The 16,059-nt window shown below is 44.0% G+C and overlaps 1 protein-coding gene across 1 annotated transcript in view; it reads left to right on the top strand.

The window, feature by feature from the left end:
- Positions 1–14,916, top strand: part of MTPN (myotrophin) — a 44,382-nt gene extending 29,466 nt beyond the window's left edge. Inside the window, exon 4 of the mRNA XM_056517738.1 lies at positions 12,294–14,916. Within this exon, the coding sequence (XP_056373713.1) occupies positions 12,294–12,380 (87 nt within the window). The 3' untranslated portion in view covers positions 12,381–14,916. The remainder of the gene's footprint in view (positions 1–12,293) is intronic.
- The last annotated feature ends 1,143 nt before the right edge of the window (positions 14,917–16,059 follow it).

The following is a 16,059-nucleotide window of genomic DNA, read 5'->3' as shown; positions in this document are numbered from 1 at the left end:
GTGAGGTCACTGTGCACATACATTACATTACTTATCCTGTACTGATCCTGAGTTATATCCTGTATTATACTCCAGAGCTGTACTCACTATTCTGCTACTGAGGTCACTGTGTACGTACATTACATTACTTATCCTGTACTGATCCTGAGTTATATCCTGTATTATACTCCAGAGCTGCACTCACTATTCTGCTGGTGAGGTCACTGTGTACGTACATTACATTACTTATCCTGTACTGATCCTGAGTTATATCCTGTATTATACTCCAGAGCTGTACTCACTATTCTGCTGGTGAGGTCACTGTGTACATACATTACACTACTTATCCTGTACTGATCCTGAGTTATATCCTGTATTATACTCCAGAACTGTACTCACTATTCTGCTGGTGAGGTCACTGTGTACATACATTACATTACTTATCCTGTACTGATCCTGAGTTATATCCTGTATTATACTCCAGAGCTGCACTCACTATTCTGCTGGTGAGGTCACTGTGTACATACATTACTTATCCTGTACTGATCCTGAGTTATATCCTGTATTATACTCCAGAGCTGCACTCACTATTCTGCTGGTGAGGTCACTGTGTAAATACATTACATTACTTATCCTGTACTGATCCTGAGTTATATCCTGTATTATACTCCAGAGCTGCACTCACTATTCTGCTGGTGAGGTCACTGTGTACATACATTACTTATCCTGTACTGATCCTGAGTTATATCCTGTATTATACTCCAGAGCTGCACTCACTATTCTGCTGGTGAGGTCACTGTGTAAATACATTACATTACTTATCCTGTACTGATCCTGAGTTATATCCTGTATTATACTCCAGAGCTGCACTCACTATTCTGCTGGTGAGGTCACTGTGTACATACATTACTTATCCTGTACTGATCCTGAGTTATATCCTGTATTATACTCCAGAGCTGTACTCACTATTCTGCTGGTGATGTCACTGTGTACATACATTACTTATCCTGTATTATACTCCAGAGCTGTACTCGCTATTCTGCTGCTCCATCCCCTGTATCGCCCGTCACCAGCCACAGATTGTTCCTTGCTCCATGCAGCTGAAAAATGGGGGTGCAGCAGGAAGATTGTGGGGGTCCCCAGCTGTGGGCCCCCGGCGATCAGACATCTTATCCCCTATTATTTGTATAGGGGATAAGATGTCTAGGGGCGGGGAGTACCCCTTTAAGTGTTTAAATTCAACCACCACTTGGGGGCGCTTTATGAGATAACTGCAGCCTTTGGACTGTTTAAATTTGGACAAACTTTGGGGAGTTTTTCTCCATGTTGTGTGCACGGTCCGGATCGCCATGGATCGGCTCTTAAGAGGTTACATCCTGATAAAGTCTCTATTTCCTCTGGCATGGAGGTCGCTACATTAGCCCCCATTCATTTTAGCAGCACATTACAAACGATGTGTCTGGCAGCAGCGATAAGATCACAACACGCAAGAAGCTGTTCATCTTTCCAGGTAGGCATTGGCGGGCGGCCGCTGTGCGATGAACATTTTGCATTTCTTGACGCTTTCGTGGAAAGAGTCTGATTGGCGGTTTTCTCTTTGCTGCTGCTGAAGGTTGAGGATCAGAGAGCTGCTGCCGGGGAGATAAGGAGAGGTTTGTCGTAATGTCCGCCATCTGTACGTGACTAGTGCGCCCTGTCTGTCGCCTTTATAGAGGGATTGAATCTAATGTCTCTCAGAATAATGGACGGTGATGAAGATCTTTGCCTTTAGCAAAACTTTTTGCTATCTTCAACGCAATTCTTGGTGTAACCTGTTACCATCAGTTCTCGTTCCCTCTTCTCAATCTGGCCCGGACCACCAGGACAATTTCTTCTAACCAAAACTCAGCTTTGGACAACCCCCCAGGCAAACATCTTGGGCTTTACCCTTTTCCAGCACTTTCTGTCCCTTTTTCCCTCCTACAGGGTCCCAAACGGTAATAATTCTGTCATTTGGTGTCACTTGCAGTAAAGTGAGTAGGTAAGTGGGTTGGTGGGAAGGGGTAGGTAGGTAGGTAGGTTGAGAAGGAGTAGGTAGAAGTAGGTCACCCCCTTTAAAGTAGTTTGCTCCAGTATGTAGTTTTCCCCATTATGTAGGTGCCCCCAGTATGTAGATTCCTTTAGTAAGCTGAAACCTCCAGCAGGTAGTTCTGCCGTATATAATTTGCCTCCTCTAGATAGGACCACCCTGTCGGTGATTTATCCCCTGTAGGTAGGACCACCCTGTCAGTAGTTAAAGGGGTTATCCAGGAAAAAACTGGCTCCAGAAATTTAAACAGATTTGCAAATGACTTCTATTAAAAAAATCTTAATGCTTTCAGTACATATGAGCTGCTGAATTTGAGTTCTTCTTTTCTTGGTGCTCTCTGATGACACCTGTCTCGGGAACCGCCCAGTTTAGAAGCAAATCCCCCAAAGCAAACCTCTTCTACTTTCTGCAGTTCCCGAGACAAGCAGAGATGTCAGCAGAGAGCACTGTTGCCAGACAGAAAACAACAACTCAACTTCGGCAGCTGATAATTATTGAAAGGATTAAGATTTTTTTAATAGTATTAATTTCCAAACCCAGAGCCAGTTGAGATATATAGATATATATAGAGATAGAGAGAGATATAGATGGATAGATATAGATAGATAGATAAAGTTTTTTCCTGGAATACACCTTTAAGCCCCCGGTTTGTACGACCACCCTGCATGTGGTTTGGCCTAATGTAGGGAAGACCACCCTCTCAATAAAAAATACATAAAGAAAAAACTAGACCAGCTCACCGCCCTGTAGAAGTAGCCACTGGAAGGGTAGTCGGTGGAGGAGCACGGAGCTTAGATGTGGCTTTTTGATGTGCCATGACGAAGAACCATATGGTTCGAAACGCGTCGGCGTTTCATATACGCTTTTAATTCTCACCATCTCATTGATTTTTAAAGGATGAAATACATTTTTTGTGTTTTTATACCGTTTTTCCATATTTTTCGGGGGAGCTGGATTTCCTTTTCCTTCTTGGATTCCACCCTCTCAATAGTTTTCCTCTGTAGGTAGGACCATCTTGTCGGTATTTTACCTTCTGTACATAGGACCACGCTGTCGGTAGTTTGCCCCTGTTTGTACGACCACCCTGTAGATGGTTTGTCTCCAGTAGGACCACCCTTTTGGTAGTTTGCCCCTTGTAGGAAGGATCATCCTGCAGGTGGTTTTGACCCCTGTAGGTAGCACCCTCTTGTAGATAGTTTGCTCCCTGTAGCAAGGACCTCCCACCCTGATGGTTTCCTCCCTCTTCCTGTACGTACGTAGGACCCCCCCCCCCCCCCAAGGTCCAAGCCTGTCTTGTCGTCATCTTGCCTACTAGACTGGTGTGGGAGCCCGGTGTTCTCTGGCAACCTGTTTGGGAACCACTGCTATAAGCATTGGGGCTGATAAAGGTACCATTTTTTGTCACATGAGGAACAGGGGACTTGAAAATGTAAGCATGGATTGGATAAAGGTTACAGACGTCTTAGGGGCCTGTTTACACAATTTAAAATCTGCCCTGATTTGGATGCAATATCCGCCTCCGGTTTCCCCGGCCAAATCAGCATCTTATGCAAATTAAATTTGTCCCTATAGACTTGAGTGAAAAACAACATCTACCTAAAGCTAAAAAAAATCTGTGCGCTATTTTCCTACCTGCAGTAAGCACCTGGAATTACCTACCACAAAGCAAAGAACTTCTGGAGGGTGCGGGATGGAGGTGGGAATTCTGTTAACAGAAGGAGTTAATGGCAGAAGCAGCGGGAATGTGACTGATGTCCGTACAGCCTCCCCAGAATAAACTAATAAAGCGCAATAAATAATTGATGTCTTTCATCGCTTCCTTTTTTGATTTTTTTTTTTTTGTGATTTAATCTCGTGGCGTTCGGGATGTGTCGCTGTCAATCTTACTTCAGCTTGTCTGTAGTTTTATCGCCAATGTCCTTCAAATGGATAGAAACCACCCCCCCCCCCCCCCCCCCCCCGTTCCGGTTGTTTTTCTTATCCCTTCTGAGCCGCGTGTTTTTTAAATTAGTTGCAGTCAAATTAATTTAAAAACGGTGAAAACTTCAGATATGAAGAGAGTCGATCCCAGCGTAAAGATTAAGATGGAGAGGTTCGAAAACCATGTTCAGATCATGTGACGTGCCCGCCTAGTCGGTGCAGGCTATCAAACCAGAGAGTAGGGGAGACGAACGCAAATCTTGTCGCCTCTGTGTATTTTGTTGTTGTCACTGTATCTCCTCAGGGTTGCTTCTTGTTTACTTTTAGTCTAAATCGTAACCAGTCTTCACTCCTCTATTTAGGGTCTCCCGTGGCCTACCATGTGGGGTCTGTGGGTTGGTTATCAGACATAAGCTCCTCTATTTATCTATTCTGGGGAAGTACCCTGCTCCAAACCAGAAAAAGACAAAGAAGGAGCGCTCCATGGTGTAATATCGCCAAATCAATGTAAGACACTAGGTGGAAAATAACGCTTACCAAAACAAGTTGTGCATGGGCCAGCACCACTTGGGTGAGAGTATGTGACAGTGGTCCACTGCTGCCGTTCCACCAGTGTAGCAATGCAAAACAAAAACCTCTAAGGAACATGGAGTTCAGGCGCTGAAGGACCAGACCGGATAGAAGCGGTAAAACATTTATTCCCAGTGTACAACGCGTTTCGCGCATGTGCGCTTCATCAGGCCAAATGGCCTGATGAAGCGCACATGCGCGAAACGCGTTGCACACTGGGAATAAATGTTTTACCGCTTCTACCCAGTCTGGTCCTTCAGCGCCTGAACTACACGTTCCTTGGAGGTTTTTCTTTTGCACTGCTCCAAACCAGACTTCTCTTCTGAGGGTAGAGGAGCCCGTTTCGGTTTCCCGGCTTAGATGATGCAGTAACTTCTGTGCAGCCTCCCCTGAGTGGAGGTTAGGCCTCGTAAAGACTAAACTCGGGGTCATTTGGAGCTGAACTGCTCCTACTGAAGTTACATTCACACCGCGTTTCAGAGATCCGCCTGCTGGATCTCATTCATTTGAACGCGCCTATCTCTGTCTGACTGCGCTCGGCTCATTTTTGCCCTGTATCCGGTTTTGTGGCCGGACTGAAAACTGTGGTATGCCGCTGTTTCCCATCCTGCCACAAAACCGGATACGGAGAAAACATGAGCAGACCGGAGTCACTGAGCTGACAAGAGTCATTATTTGACTCTGAATAGCGCATTTATATGAATGAGATTCGGCGCCAGGGTCTCTGAAATGTGGTGTGAATGCACCCTAAGGGTACGTTCACACGAGATTTGTAAATTACTTCTGTTTAAAAAAAAAAAAAATCTTAATCCTTCCTGTACTTATTAGCTGCTGGATACTATAGAGGAAATTATTTTCGTTTCTGAACACAGTGCTCTCTGCTGACATCACGAGCACAGTGCTCTCTGCTGACATCTCTGTCCATTTTAGGAACTGTCCAGAGCAGCATATGTTTGCTATGGGGATTTTCTCCTACTTTGGACAGTACCTAAAATGGACAGAGATGTCAGCAGAGAGCACTGTGGTCGTGATGTCAGCAGAGAGCACTGTACAGGAGTTGCAGGGAGTTGAGAGCAGATGTGACAATTGAGTAGCTCGGCTCCGCCTCCTTGGCACCTGGCTGAGAAACTAAAAAACGAATTAAAAAATGTTGGTAACCAGTAGCAACAGCAACGCTTTGCAAAACTATGGTAACCAGTAGCAACAGTTTGCAAAACTATGACTCCCAGCATGCCAGGACAGCCTTTGGCTGTCCTGGCATGCTGGGAGTCATGGTTTTGCAACAGCGGAAGACACATTGGTTGTGAAACATTGTGTTAGGGTATGAAAGTAAACTGTTCCTTTCCTTCTTTAAAGGGGTACTCTTGTGGAAAACTTTGTTTCTTAAAATGGACAGCAGAGGTCAGCAGAGAGCACTGTGGTCATGACATCAGAGAAATCTAAAAAGAAAAGCATTTCCTCTGTAGTATACAGCCCCTAAAAAGTACTGGAAGGATTAAGATTTTTTTAAATAGAAGTAATTTACAAATCTGTTTAACTTTGTGGCACCAGTTGATTTAAAACAAAAAATTAATTTCCACGGGAGTACCCCTTTAACCCGTTAATGACCAAGCCCATTTTCACCTCAAGGACCAGGCCAATTTTATTTTAGCGTTTTTCGTTTTTTCCTCCTCGCCTGCTAAAATCCATAACTCCTTTATATTTCCATCTACAGACCTATATAAGGGCTCGTTTTTTGCGTGACCAATTGTACTTTGTAATGAAACCTCTAATTTTACCATAAAATGTACGGCGAACCCAAAAAAAAATTTTTTTAGGGAGGAAATTTTAAATGAACACCAAGATTTTGCACATTTTGTAGGGTTTCGTTTTCACACTGTACACTTTACGGTAAAAATGACATGTGTTCTTTATTCTGTGGGTCAATACGATTAAATTGATACCCATGGCTAAATACTTTTAGATTTTTTAAGAGGTACAAAAATATAAAACTTTTTGTACAAAATCAGTAATCTAAAAAAAAGTTATTTTGACCACCTATAACTTTTTCATTTTTCCGTATATAGGGCGGTATGAGGGCTCATTTTATGTGCCGTCATCTGTACTTTTTTTAGATACTACATTTGCATATATAAAACTTTTTTAGATCATTTTTCATTTTTAAATATTTTTTTGGGGAATAAAATGTGACAAAAAAGCAGCATTTTTGGATTTTTTTAAATTTTTTTACGTTTACGCCATTCACCGTACGGGATCATTAACATTATATTTTGATAGTTCCGACATTTACGCACGCGGCGATACCAAATATGTTGTTTTTTTTTTTGTTTTTTTTTTACGCTTTTTGGGGATAAAATGGGAAAAACGGACAATTTTTATTGGGGGAGGGGATTTTTCACTTTTATTTTTTTACTTTTTATTTTTACATTTTTCAACTTTTTTTTTATGTCCCCATAGAGGACTATCTATAGCAATCGTTTGATTTCTAATACTGTGCAGTGCTATCGGTGATCTTCTGCTCTGGTCTGCTCGATTTTAGATCAGAGCAGAGGGCACCCTGGGAGACGGCCGGAGCCAGGTGAGGGGACCTCCGGCTGTCATGCTGGATGACCGGATCCCCGCGGCAGTGCTGCGGGCGATCCGATCATCCAATCAAAGTGTTGCAGATGCCGTGATCTGTATTGATCACGGCATCGGAGGGGTTAATGGCGGACATCCGCGCGATCACGGATGTCGGCCATTACGGGCGGGTCCCCGGCTGCTGCTAGCAGTTGGAACCTGCGGTGTATGACGCGAGCACCCTTCCGATGCTCGCGGTCATACACAGGACGTAAATGTACGTCCTGGTGCGGGAAGTCCCGCCAAACCAGGACGTACATTTACGTCCGTGGTCGTTAAGGGGTTAATAGTCTTTTAATTTCTCATGAAAGTGTAAAGGAGGCAGAGCTGAGCTGCTCTACAGTCACAGCCTGGCACATCTGCTTTCTCTCCCTGAGCTCCCTACATCTACTTGACTGACATACAGAGCCCTGGCCATCAGCCAAGGAAGGTCTGAGAGTGTGGGGTCAAGCCAGAAGGCGTGCCAGGATGTGGCACTTGAGCAGCTCTGCCCCGCCCCCATGGCACTTGACAGAAAAATAAAAAATTATATTTTATAATTTTGGTAACCACCGTTTACAACAGTAGATACTGTTTTTTTATACCCTAACAGTTAATATAATATTATAGCTGACAGGTTCTCCTTAACCCGTCCAGGAAGAAGGGCGTACAGGTACACCCTTGCGTCCTTGTACTTAACGGGGTTCTCCACCTCTAGACATCTTATCCCCTATCCAAAGGATAGGGGATAAGATGTCTGATCGCGGGGTCCCGCCACTGTCTAAAGCTACCATGCCCCTCCCATAGACTTTCATTGAGGGGGCGGGGCTATGATGTCACGAGCTCCAGGTTGTTCCAAACGCTGAGCGGCGGAGTACCCCCTTTAAGCTGCCTCCTTTGCCCAGAACATGTGCGCCTTTTACTCCTCGCCCATCTCTTACATAGCAGAAATTCGTGCTTTCCTGTTTATTACATCCTGGAGCCAACATCACATCTACGAGCACAATCGAAACCCCTTTGAGGTCTTCTCACTGATTAAACACACAACACCCTACCGCAAAACCAATTTCCCACCACGGCGTAAAATACTGCAGAAACTAATTACTGTTCTTTAAAAAGTAATAAAACTCCCTGGTCCCGGCGCAGGCACCAGAAAATAGCGACGGTATTAACCACGGCTTTTATTATATATTTTTATTTATTTATTTTTTTGCTTTTATTCTCCAAGAGATTTCCTGTAACTCATATGAAAAAAAAAAATGTGGCTTCATTTACAGATATTGTATACAGCGGCGATATTGTATACAGCCGCCAGAGCGTGTTACAAATCCCAATTCAAGCTTTTAGTTCATGTTGTTTTTTTCTTTTCTTTTTATATTTATGCTTAAAAAAAACAAACAGATGCGATCCTTACATGCTGCATCTGTGGCTAATCATACGTTACATAAGGAATGGTATTAGACGGTATTAAGATTCCACGTCTGATAACTATGTCCCAAAAAGGTTTTAAAGGGGTACTACCGTGCTGACAACTTATCCCCTATCTAAAGGATAGGGGATAAGTTGCCTGATCGCGCGGGGTCCCGTCGCTGGGGACCCCCCTGCGATCTCGCACGCAGCACCCCGCTCTCATCAGGCCCCGGATTGAACATGCGCTCCGGGTCTGATGACAGGGTCGGTGATCGTGACGTCAAGCTCCGCCCCATGTGATGTCACGCTCTGCCCCCTCAATGCAAGTCTATGGCAGGGGCGAGACACCCAGCGGCGGGACCCCGCCTGATCAGGCAACTTATCCCCTATCCTTTAGATAGGGGATAAGTTGTCAGCACGGTAGTACCCCTTTAATGAGTTGGGGAAATGTTGTCCCTGGCTCTTTAAATTCTATTAAAGGGGTTATCCAACATAGGGGGACTTATAGGGGTACTCCACTGCTCAGCGTTTGGAACAAACGGTTCCGAATGCTGGAGCAGGCGCCGGGAGCTCGTGACATCATAGCCCCGCCCCCTCAATGCAAGTCTATGGACTTGCATTAAGGGGGTGGGGCTATGATGTCACAAGCTCCCGGCGCCTTCTCCAGCGTTCGGAACAGTTTGTTCCAAACGCTGAGCAGCGGAGTACCCCTTTAAGTACCTGCCAGACAGGAATGGACACGCTTAGAAAGGATCTGTGCTTGTCTTGGGGCTAAATGGCTTTGTTGAGATTACCATAATGCTGCCTTCTTTTTGTGAAATTGCTATTTCCTGTTGGAGTTCCCTCCCTCCTACTACAAGTCCCAGAATTCCTTGTTTGCAATTTTGAGGTCACTTTTCTTCCTCCTACACATCAGTTACCTCACCCATTGCAGCACAGCTGAGCTGCCTTGCATACTGTGCTGAAACTACAATTCCCTGCAGTGTGGAGAATGATATCCCTCTCACCTAGCGGTCGCTACACAAATTGAAGCACAGACAGGCTCCCTTTCAACACCTGACTAGTGATGTAATATCTTGGGCCGCACTGCAACCTGGGAAAAGCCAGAGACCACACTCCTTTTTGTATGCTGCTAAAAATATAAAAAAAGAGGTAAAGATCACATAAGAATTGCGAGAGCACCGTCAAACACAGGTACAGACACTATATTGGGAACTACACTAACTTTACAGCCCCTGTAGCACAGTCAAATGAAAAAGGGGAAAAAAACTAAATCTTATAAAGTATATTAGAAAGGTTACTGTTTTACCAAGATGTACAACATATAAAAAGTTTTTGTATCTGACAGTGCCCATTTTAGGGAGGGGTAAACCTCTTAACATGGTGGAGGAAGATTTACTAATACAGCGAGACAATCTAAAAACGCGCCAAATGTTATCACAGTGGCTTGGGCTGTTTGACGCATCTTTTAGACTGTCTAGTTCAGACCACCTTATTAGTTGGCTTACAAAATATGCTAACGATACTATACGTGTGAATACACCCTAGGGGTAGGGTCACACATAACTGATCCGCAACGTGTTTTGCTCGCAGATCCTGTGGGTCTGCCCATAGTGGCTCACTATAGTGTCGGTCATCGGCGCATCCGCAGCGTAAAATACGCTGCAGATCAGTTACGTGTGACCCTACCCTCAAAGGAGTAGTCTACTGCAGACTATTCCCACTCCGCTGTGCCCGGGCTGAAAAATAAAATAGAAAACAAACTTTCACTCACCTTCCTGTGTTCCTCCGCAGCACCGCTACAGCTGATCGGTCTTCATCCTTCTTCCATGTGCCTCGATAGGCTGAGCGCCGTGTGACGAAGAAGGATGAAGACCGATCAGCTGTAGTGGTGCTGCGGAGGAACACAGGAAGGTGAGTGAAAGTTTGTTTTCTATTTTATTTTTCAGCCCGGGCACAGCGGAGTGGGAATAGTCTGCAGTAGACTACTCCTTTAAAGGGGTACTCCGGTGGAAAAGTATTTTTTTTTTTTTTTTAATCAACTGGTGCCAGAAAGTTAAACAGATTTGTAAATCACTTCTATTAAAAAAAAAATCTTTACCCTTCCAGTACTTTTTAGCAGCTGTATGCTACAGAGGAAATTATTTTCTTTGAATTTCTTTTCTGTCTGTCTACAGTGCTCTCTGCTGACACCTGATGACCGTATCAGGAACTGTCCAAAGCAGGAGAAAATCCCCATTGCAAACCTATGCTGCTCTGGACAGTTCCTGACACGGACAGAGGTGCCAGCAGAGAGCACTGTGGACAAGACAAAAAAGAAATTCAAAAAGAAAAGAATTTCCTCTGTAGCATACAGCTGCTAAAAAGTACTGGGAGGGTAAAGATTTTTTTTAATAGAAGTAATTTACAAATCTGGCACCAGTTGATTTAAAAAAAATAAATATATATAATGTTTTCCACCGGATATATGGTGAGTCATGGCAGCCAGTTTTTGGCCACATATTGTGTAAGTATCCTCTTTAGGTCCAACATTCTCTGCCTATAGTAGTAATTTGTATTTTATTTTCTTGAAATAATGGTACTAATGGCAGTTAGTCAACGAGTAGACTATAAAGTAGATACAGAATCCGGCACTGCTGTATATACGGTAAGTAATCCGCAACAGGTGAATAGTAGAAGTAAAAATCCAAATCTATGTGGTGCTCAGTCCAAAGATAGTAGATCAAATCCAATGAAAATGTAGTAAGAATAGAGGACGGCACTCACCCAAGATGGTAGCTTCAAAAAGTCCTTTCTGGAAATCGTGAAATCTACAATGGACCCAGTCTTAAAGGGGTACTGCGCCGCTCAGCGTTTGGAACAAACTGTTCCGAAGGCTGGAGCTGGGAGCTTGTGACGTCATAGCCCCGCCCCCTCATGCTGTCCGGCCCCCAATGCAAGTCTATGGGAGGGGGCGTCACGCCCCCTCCCATAGACTTGCATTGAGGGGACTGAGCGTGACAGCATGAGGGGGCGGGGCTATGACGTCAGAAGCTCCCAGCTCCAGCCTTCGGAACAGTTTGTTCCAAACGCTGAGCGGCGGAGTACCCCTTTAACACTTTGGAAGTGCCAAGTCCCTGCTGATCAGTCAGCACTGTCTGTTCCCCCTTTCGAAACACAGCAAACACCCCCCCCCCCCCCCAAGTGGCGACCGCAGGCAGTCAGATTTGCATCAACAGAGTTGACTGATTTTAGAGCCTCTGTGTGAGAGAAACAAAGCTCTGACCAATATAAAGATATTTTACTATTCTATTTTTTATTTTATTTTTTTTGTCACATTAACTCCAAACCGTATCAATAAAAAGTACCGGTCACGACATTAACAAAAAAATAAATTAAAAAGCAATAATACAGCTCCAGAGACAAAAAAAAAAGTTGTAGGGGTCAGAAAACGGTGCAAAAACTCTTTTTTTTTTCTCTTTCCCTTTTTGTTTTATTTTTGTTTTTTATTATTACAGTTTATGATAAAATAAAAAGGTGTTAAAATTTACAATTGGTCCCGTGAAAAAAAAAACAAAAGCCACTGTAATGGTTTTGTATCTGGAGAAGTAATAGTTATGGGTGAGAGGGTGAGATGTAACAAACATGGGGTTAAATTGTATTATTTCAGTACGTTTTGTGTTTTTGTTCTTGTTTTCCTGAACTCCCCGTTCCCTGCTTCATTACGAGATTGTTTTCATCCTATTTTTTTTTTTGTGTGTTCCGGCAGGGAGCTGACAAGAACGTAAAAGGACCCGACGGACTGAGTGCCTTGGAATCCACAGACAACCAGTCTATTAAGGACCTGCTTCATTGACGGGACTGGAGCTTGTCTGCATCATTCGCCTCTCGCTGCTTTTTCTTTTCTTTTTTGTTTTTGTTTTCCGCCAATCAAATCAACCATCTTTTAAATCTGAGGACACAAAGTAATGGCTGCGAGCCGCCGCCGCCACCTCATTAAGGCCCAAAGCACCAACTTTTTTGCTTTCGAAGATTGGTGAATATACCGCTGTCTCCAGCGCTGTTGGGTGCATGGGGGACCCGGGCGTCTCTAGTTAGATATAGTACAACTACATATCCTACATCCCTAGGGATTGTGCACTCTGGGCCCGTGAGGTTCTCTTAAGGACCATAAGTGGGATAAAGCAGTTCATGGCTTCTCGTCCGTGTTCTATATTGTTTAATAAAAAGTTTCACCCGACGCGGTTTGAGGTTTTGTACATTTAGATCATATCATTTAGGACTTAAAGGGGTACTCCGCTGGAAAACTTTTTATTTTTATTTATTTAATGAACTGGTGCCAGAAAGTTAAACAGATTTGTAAATTACTTCTATTTAAAAATCTTAATCCTTTCAGTACTTGTTAGCTGGGGTAAACTACAGAGGAATTTTTTTTTTGTCTTATCCACAGTGCTCTCTGCTGACACCTCTGTCCGTGTCAGGAACTGTCCAGAGCAGCATAGGTTTGCTATGGGGATTTTCTCTTGCTTTGGACAGTTCCTGATACGGGCATCAGGTGTCAGCACTGTGGTCAGACAGAAAAGAAATTCAAAAAGAAAAGAATTTCCTCTGTAGCATACAGCTGCTAATAAGTACTGGAAGGGTAAAGATTTTTTAATAGAAGTCATCTACAAATCTGTTTAACTTTCTGGCAACAGTTGATTAAAAAATAAAATAAAAAAAAGTACCCCTTTTAAATACTGGTGGCCCATTCTTAGGGTAGGTCAGTTTTTCCCAACTAGGGTGCCTCCAGCTGTTGCAAAAGTACAACTCTTAGCATAGGTAAGTACAAATCTTACCAAAGGCTGTCCAGCCATACTAAGAGTTGTACTTTTGCAACAGCTGGAGGCACCCTGGTTGGGAACAACTGGGATAGGTCATCAATTTCGTTCATTAAAGTTCTGCTGCCTCTTAATTACATGGAACAGCGCCGTACATTTTGTAGTGGCTGTGCATGGTACTGCAGGAAGCTCACTTGAATGGGGCTAAGCCGCAGTACAAGATATGGCCACAGCAAAATGTATGGCGCTCTTCCGGGTAAAATCTGATCAGTAGAGGTCAGGGATGGGACCCCAACTACTTCTAATACTGATGGACTAGCCTTTGGACAGGTCCTTGAAATGCCCCCCTACCCCCTATAAATCAGCTGACTAAAAAAGAACTGTTCTGCTGTACATGACACAGCGCCGTACAGTTTGTAGTGGCTGATCTTGGTACTGCACATAGCTCAGTCCCTTTCATTCGAATGGGACTAAGCCGCAGTACCAGACATGGCCACTACAAAATGTGTGGCGCCGTTGCAGGTAATAAATTAGGGCCGCAGACCCATGAATCCTCTAAGACCAGTGCTAGGACCCTGATTAATTTTAGTACTGATGGTCTATCCTTAGAATAGGCCATGGGTATCAGTCCTTAAAAACCCCTATAAAATAGAAATTGTGGACAAAATGAAACAACTTTTATTTTTACCTGCATTTTATAAATACTTTGCGAATACTTTACTTTGTGTCAGATTTTATTCTCCATTCACATCCAGAGCAGCACACTTCAGCCTCCAGTCGCATCCGAAGCTGCATTTAGAGTCCTAAGGACAAGAGCAACATGATGGGGAGCGACACCCCAGTAGCAGATACATTTTTCCTGTATTGCTTTGGATGTAACTAGAGAAAAAAATGGGCTTAAGATCTGTGCAAACTAAGCAAAGTGTTCGTAAATTAAAGGGGTACTCCAGTGGGAAAAAAACATTTTTTTGATCAACTAGTGCCAGAAAGTTAAACAGATTTGTAAATTTCTTCTATTTAAAAATCTTAATCCTTCCAGTACTTATCAGCTGCTGTATGCTCCACAGGAAGTCGTGTAGTACTTCCCAGTCTGACCACAGTGCTCTCTGCTGACACCTCTGTCCGTATCAGGAAGTGTCTAGAGCAGGATAGGTTTGCTATGGGGATTTTTTTTCCTGCTCCGGACAGTTCCTGACATGGACAGAGGTGTCAGTAGAGAGCACTTCCTGTGGAGCATACAGCAGCTGATAAGTACTGGAAGGATTAAGATTTTGAAATGGAAGTAATTTACAAATCTGTTTAACTTTCTGGCACCAGTTGATATAAAAAAAAACAAAAATATATATATTTCCACCCACCGGAGTACCCCTTTTAACATAACATTCTAAAGTGGAGTTCCCCTTTAAGAGATTTCCTTACTACTCCAGAACGTTTGCTTTGCATATCCTGCGCATTAACCCTTTTGCGGTGACTCTTGTCGACGGCTTTTTCATAGTGTATTTTTGTATTTGAGGACATCAGCAATAGGACTGTAGTGTTATAATCTTACGTACGGCCGTTTTTATTTTTGCCCTTTTAAAATTGGCGGAATGTACCATTTTATACAAGCGCGGACCTGTAGACACTTTTTCGCAATTCTCTAAATTCACTCCGTTTTAGTGAACTAGCTTCTATCCCGGACTGTTTTCACTACAATTCCCAGACTTTGTTCCAAACGCTAAGCAGCGGAGTTCCCCTTTGATAAACTGTTCCGAATGCTGTCATAGCCCCACCCCTCATGATGTCATAGCCCTGCCCCTTCATGATGTCACGCCCCACCCCCTCAATGCAAGTCTATGGGAGGGGGCGTGACTACCGTCACGCCCCCTCCCATTGACTTGCATTGAGGGGGTGGGGCGTGACATCATGAGGGGCGGGGCTATGATATCACGAGTTCCCGGCTCCAGCGTTCGGAACAGTTTGTTCTAAACGCTGAGCAGTGGAGTACTCCTTTAATGGCACATATTTCCTCCGTACACCGCTTTTAAAGGGGACCCCCCTCAATCTCTGGAATGGGGCCGGTCTCTCCCAATTGAGAGCTTTGGCCCCCCACCTCTCGGAACAAACTGGTCTTGGCCGGCCACAAGTGACGGCCCATTCAGCCACTTACCGGCAGCGGTTGGTACTTGGGCGGCCTAGTTTGTCTTGGAAGAAGGGCTGGAGCTCGTATATGGGTATCTCGAGGGTTCCCAACAATTGGCACCCCGTGATCAGACACATATCCCCCCCCCCCCCCCTGTGGGTAGTTTAAATAGTGACAAGTCCCCTTTAAATCATTTTTTTTTTTCCCCTCCCTTCTTTCCAGACGCGGCTTCTATCGATTTTCGAGATTCGGCTGCAAATTTTTGATTTTCTTTACGGAAGCCAATGACTATACCTCCGGCCGTCTCTGTTTCCTTTCCACTTGAAGCACTTTTTCCAGTCCATTTACGGTGGCAGTAATAACTATTTGAGTTCACGTCATTGACTTTCCCTAAAACCAGCAACTTTTAGTTTTTGTTTTTTTTTGACCATTCCCGTCAACTCGGAGGCAATCTAAGGCACTTACTTCCTATAGCGCTAAGACTTTCGGCTGCTAAAACCACCTCCCTACCCCCCCGCGAATGACGCTTAGCGCTTCTCTATTATTTCTGACATTTGTTGGATGTTGCTTAGAAGTGATGAATGTATCATGTG

This window comes from Hyla sarda, chromosome 4 (genome assembly GCF_029499605.1).
Source record: "Hyla sarda isolate aHylSar1 chromosome 4, aHylSar1.hap1, whole genome shotgun sequence".
Classification (NCBI taxonomy): Eukaryota; Metazoa; Chordata; class Amphibia; order Anura; family Hylidae; genus Hyla; species Hyla sarda.
This window is presented reverse-complemented; position numbering and strand designations above follow the sequence as displayed.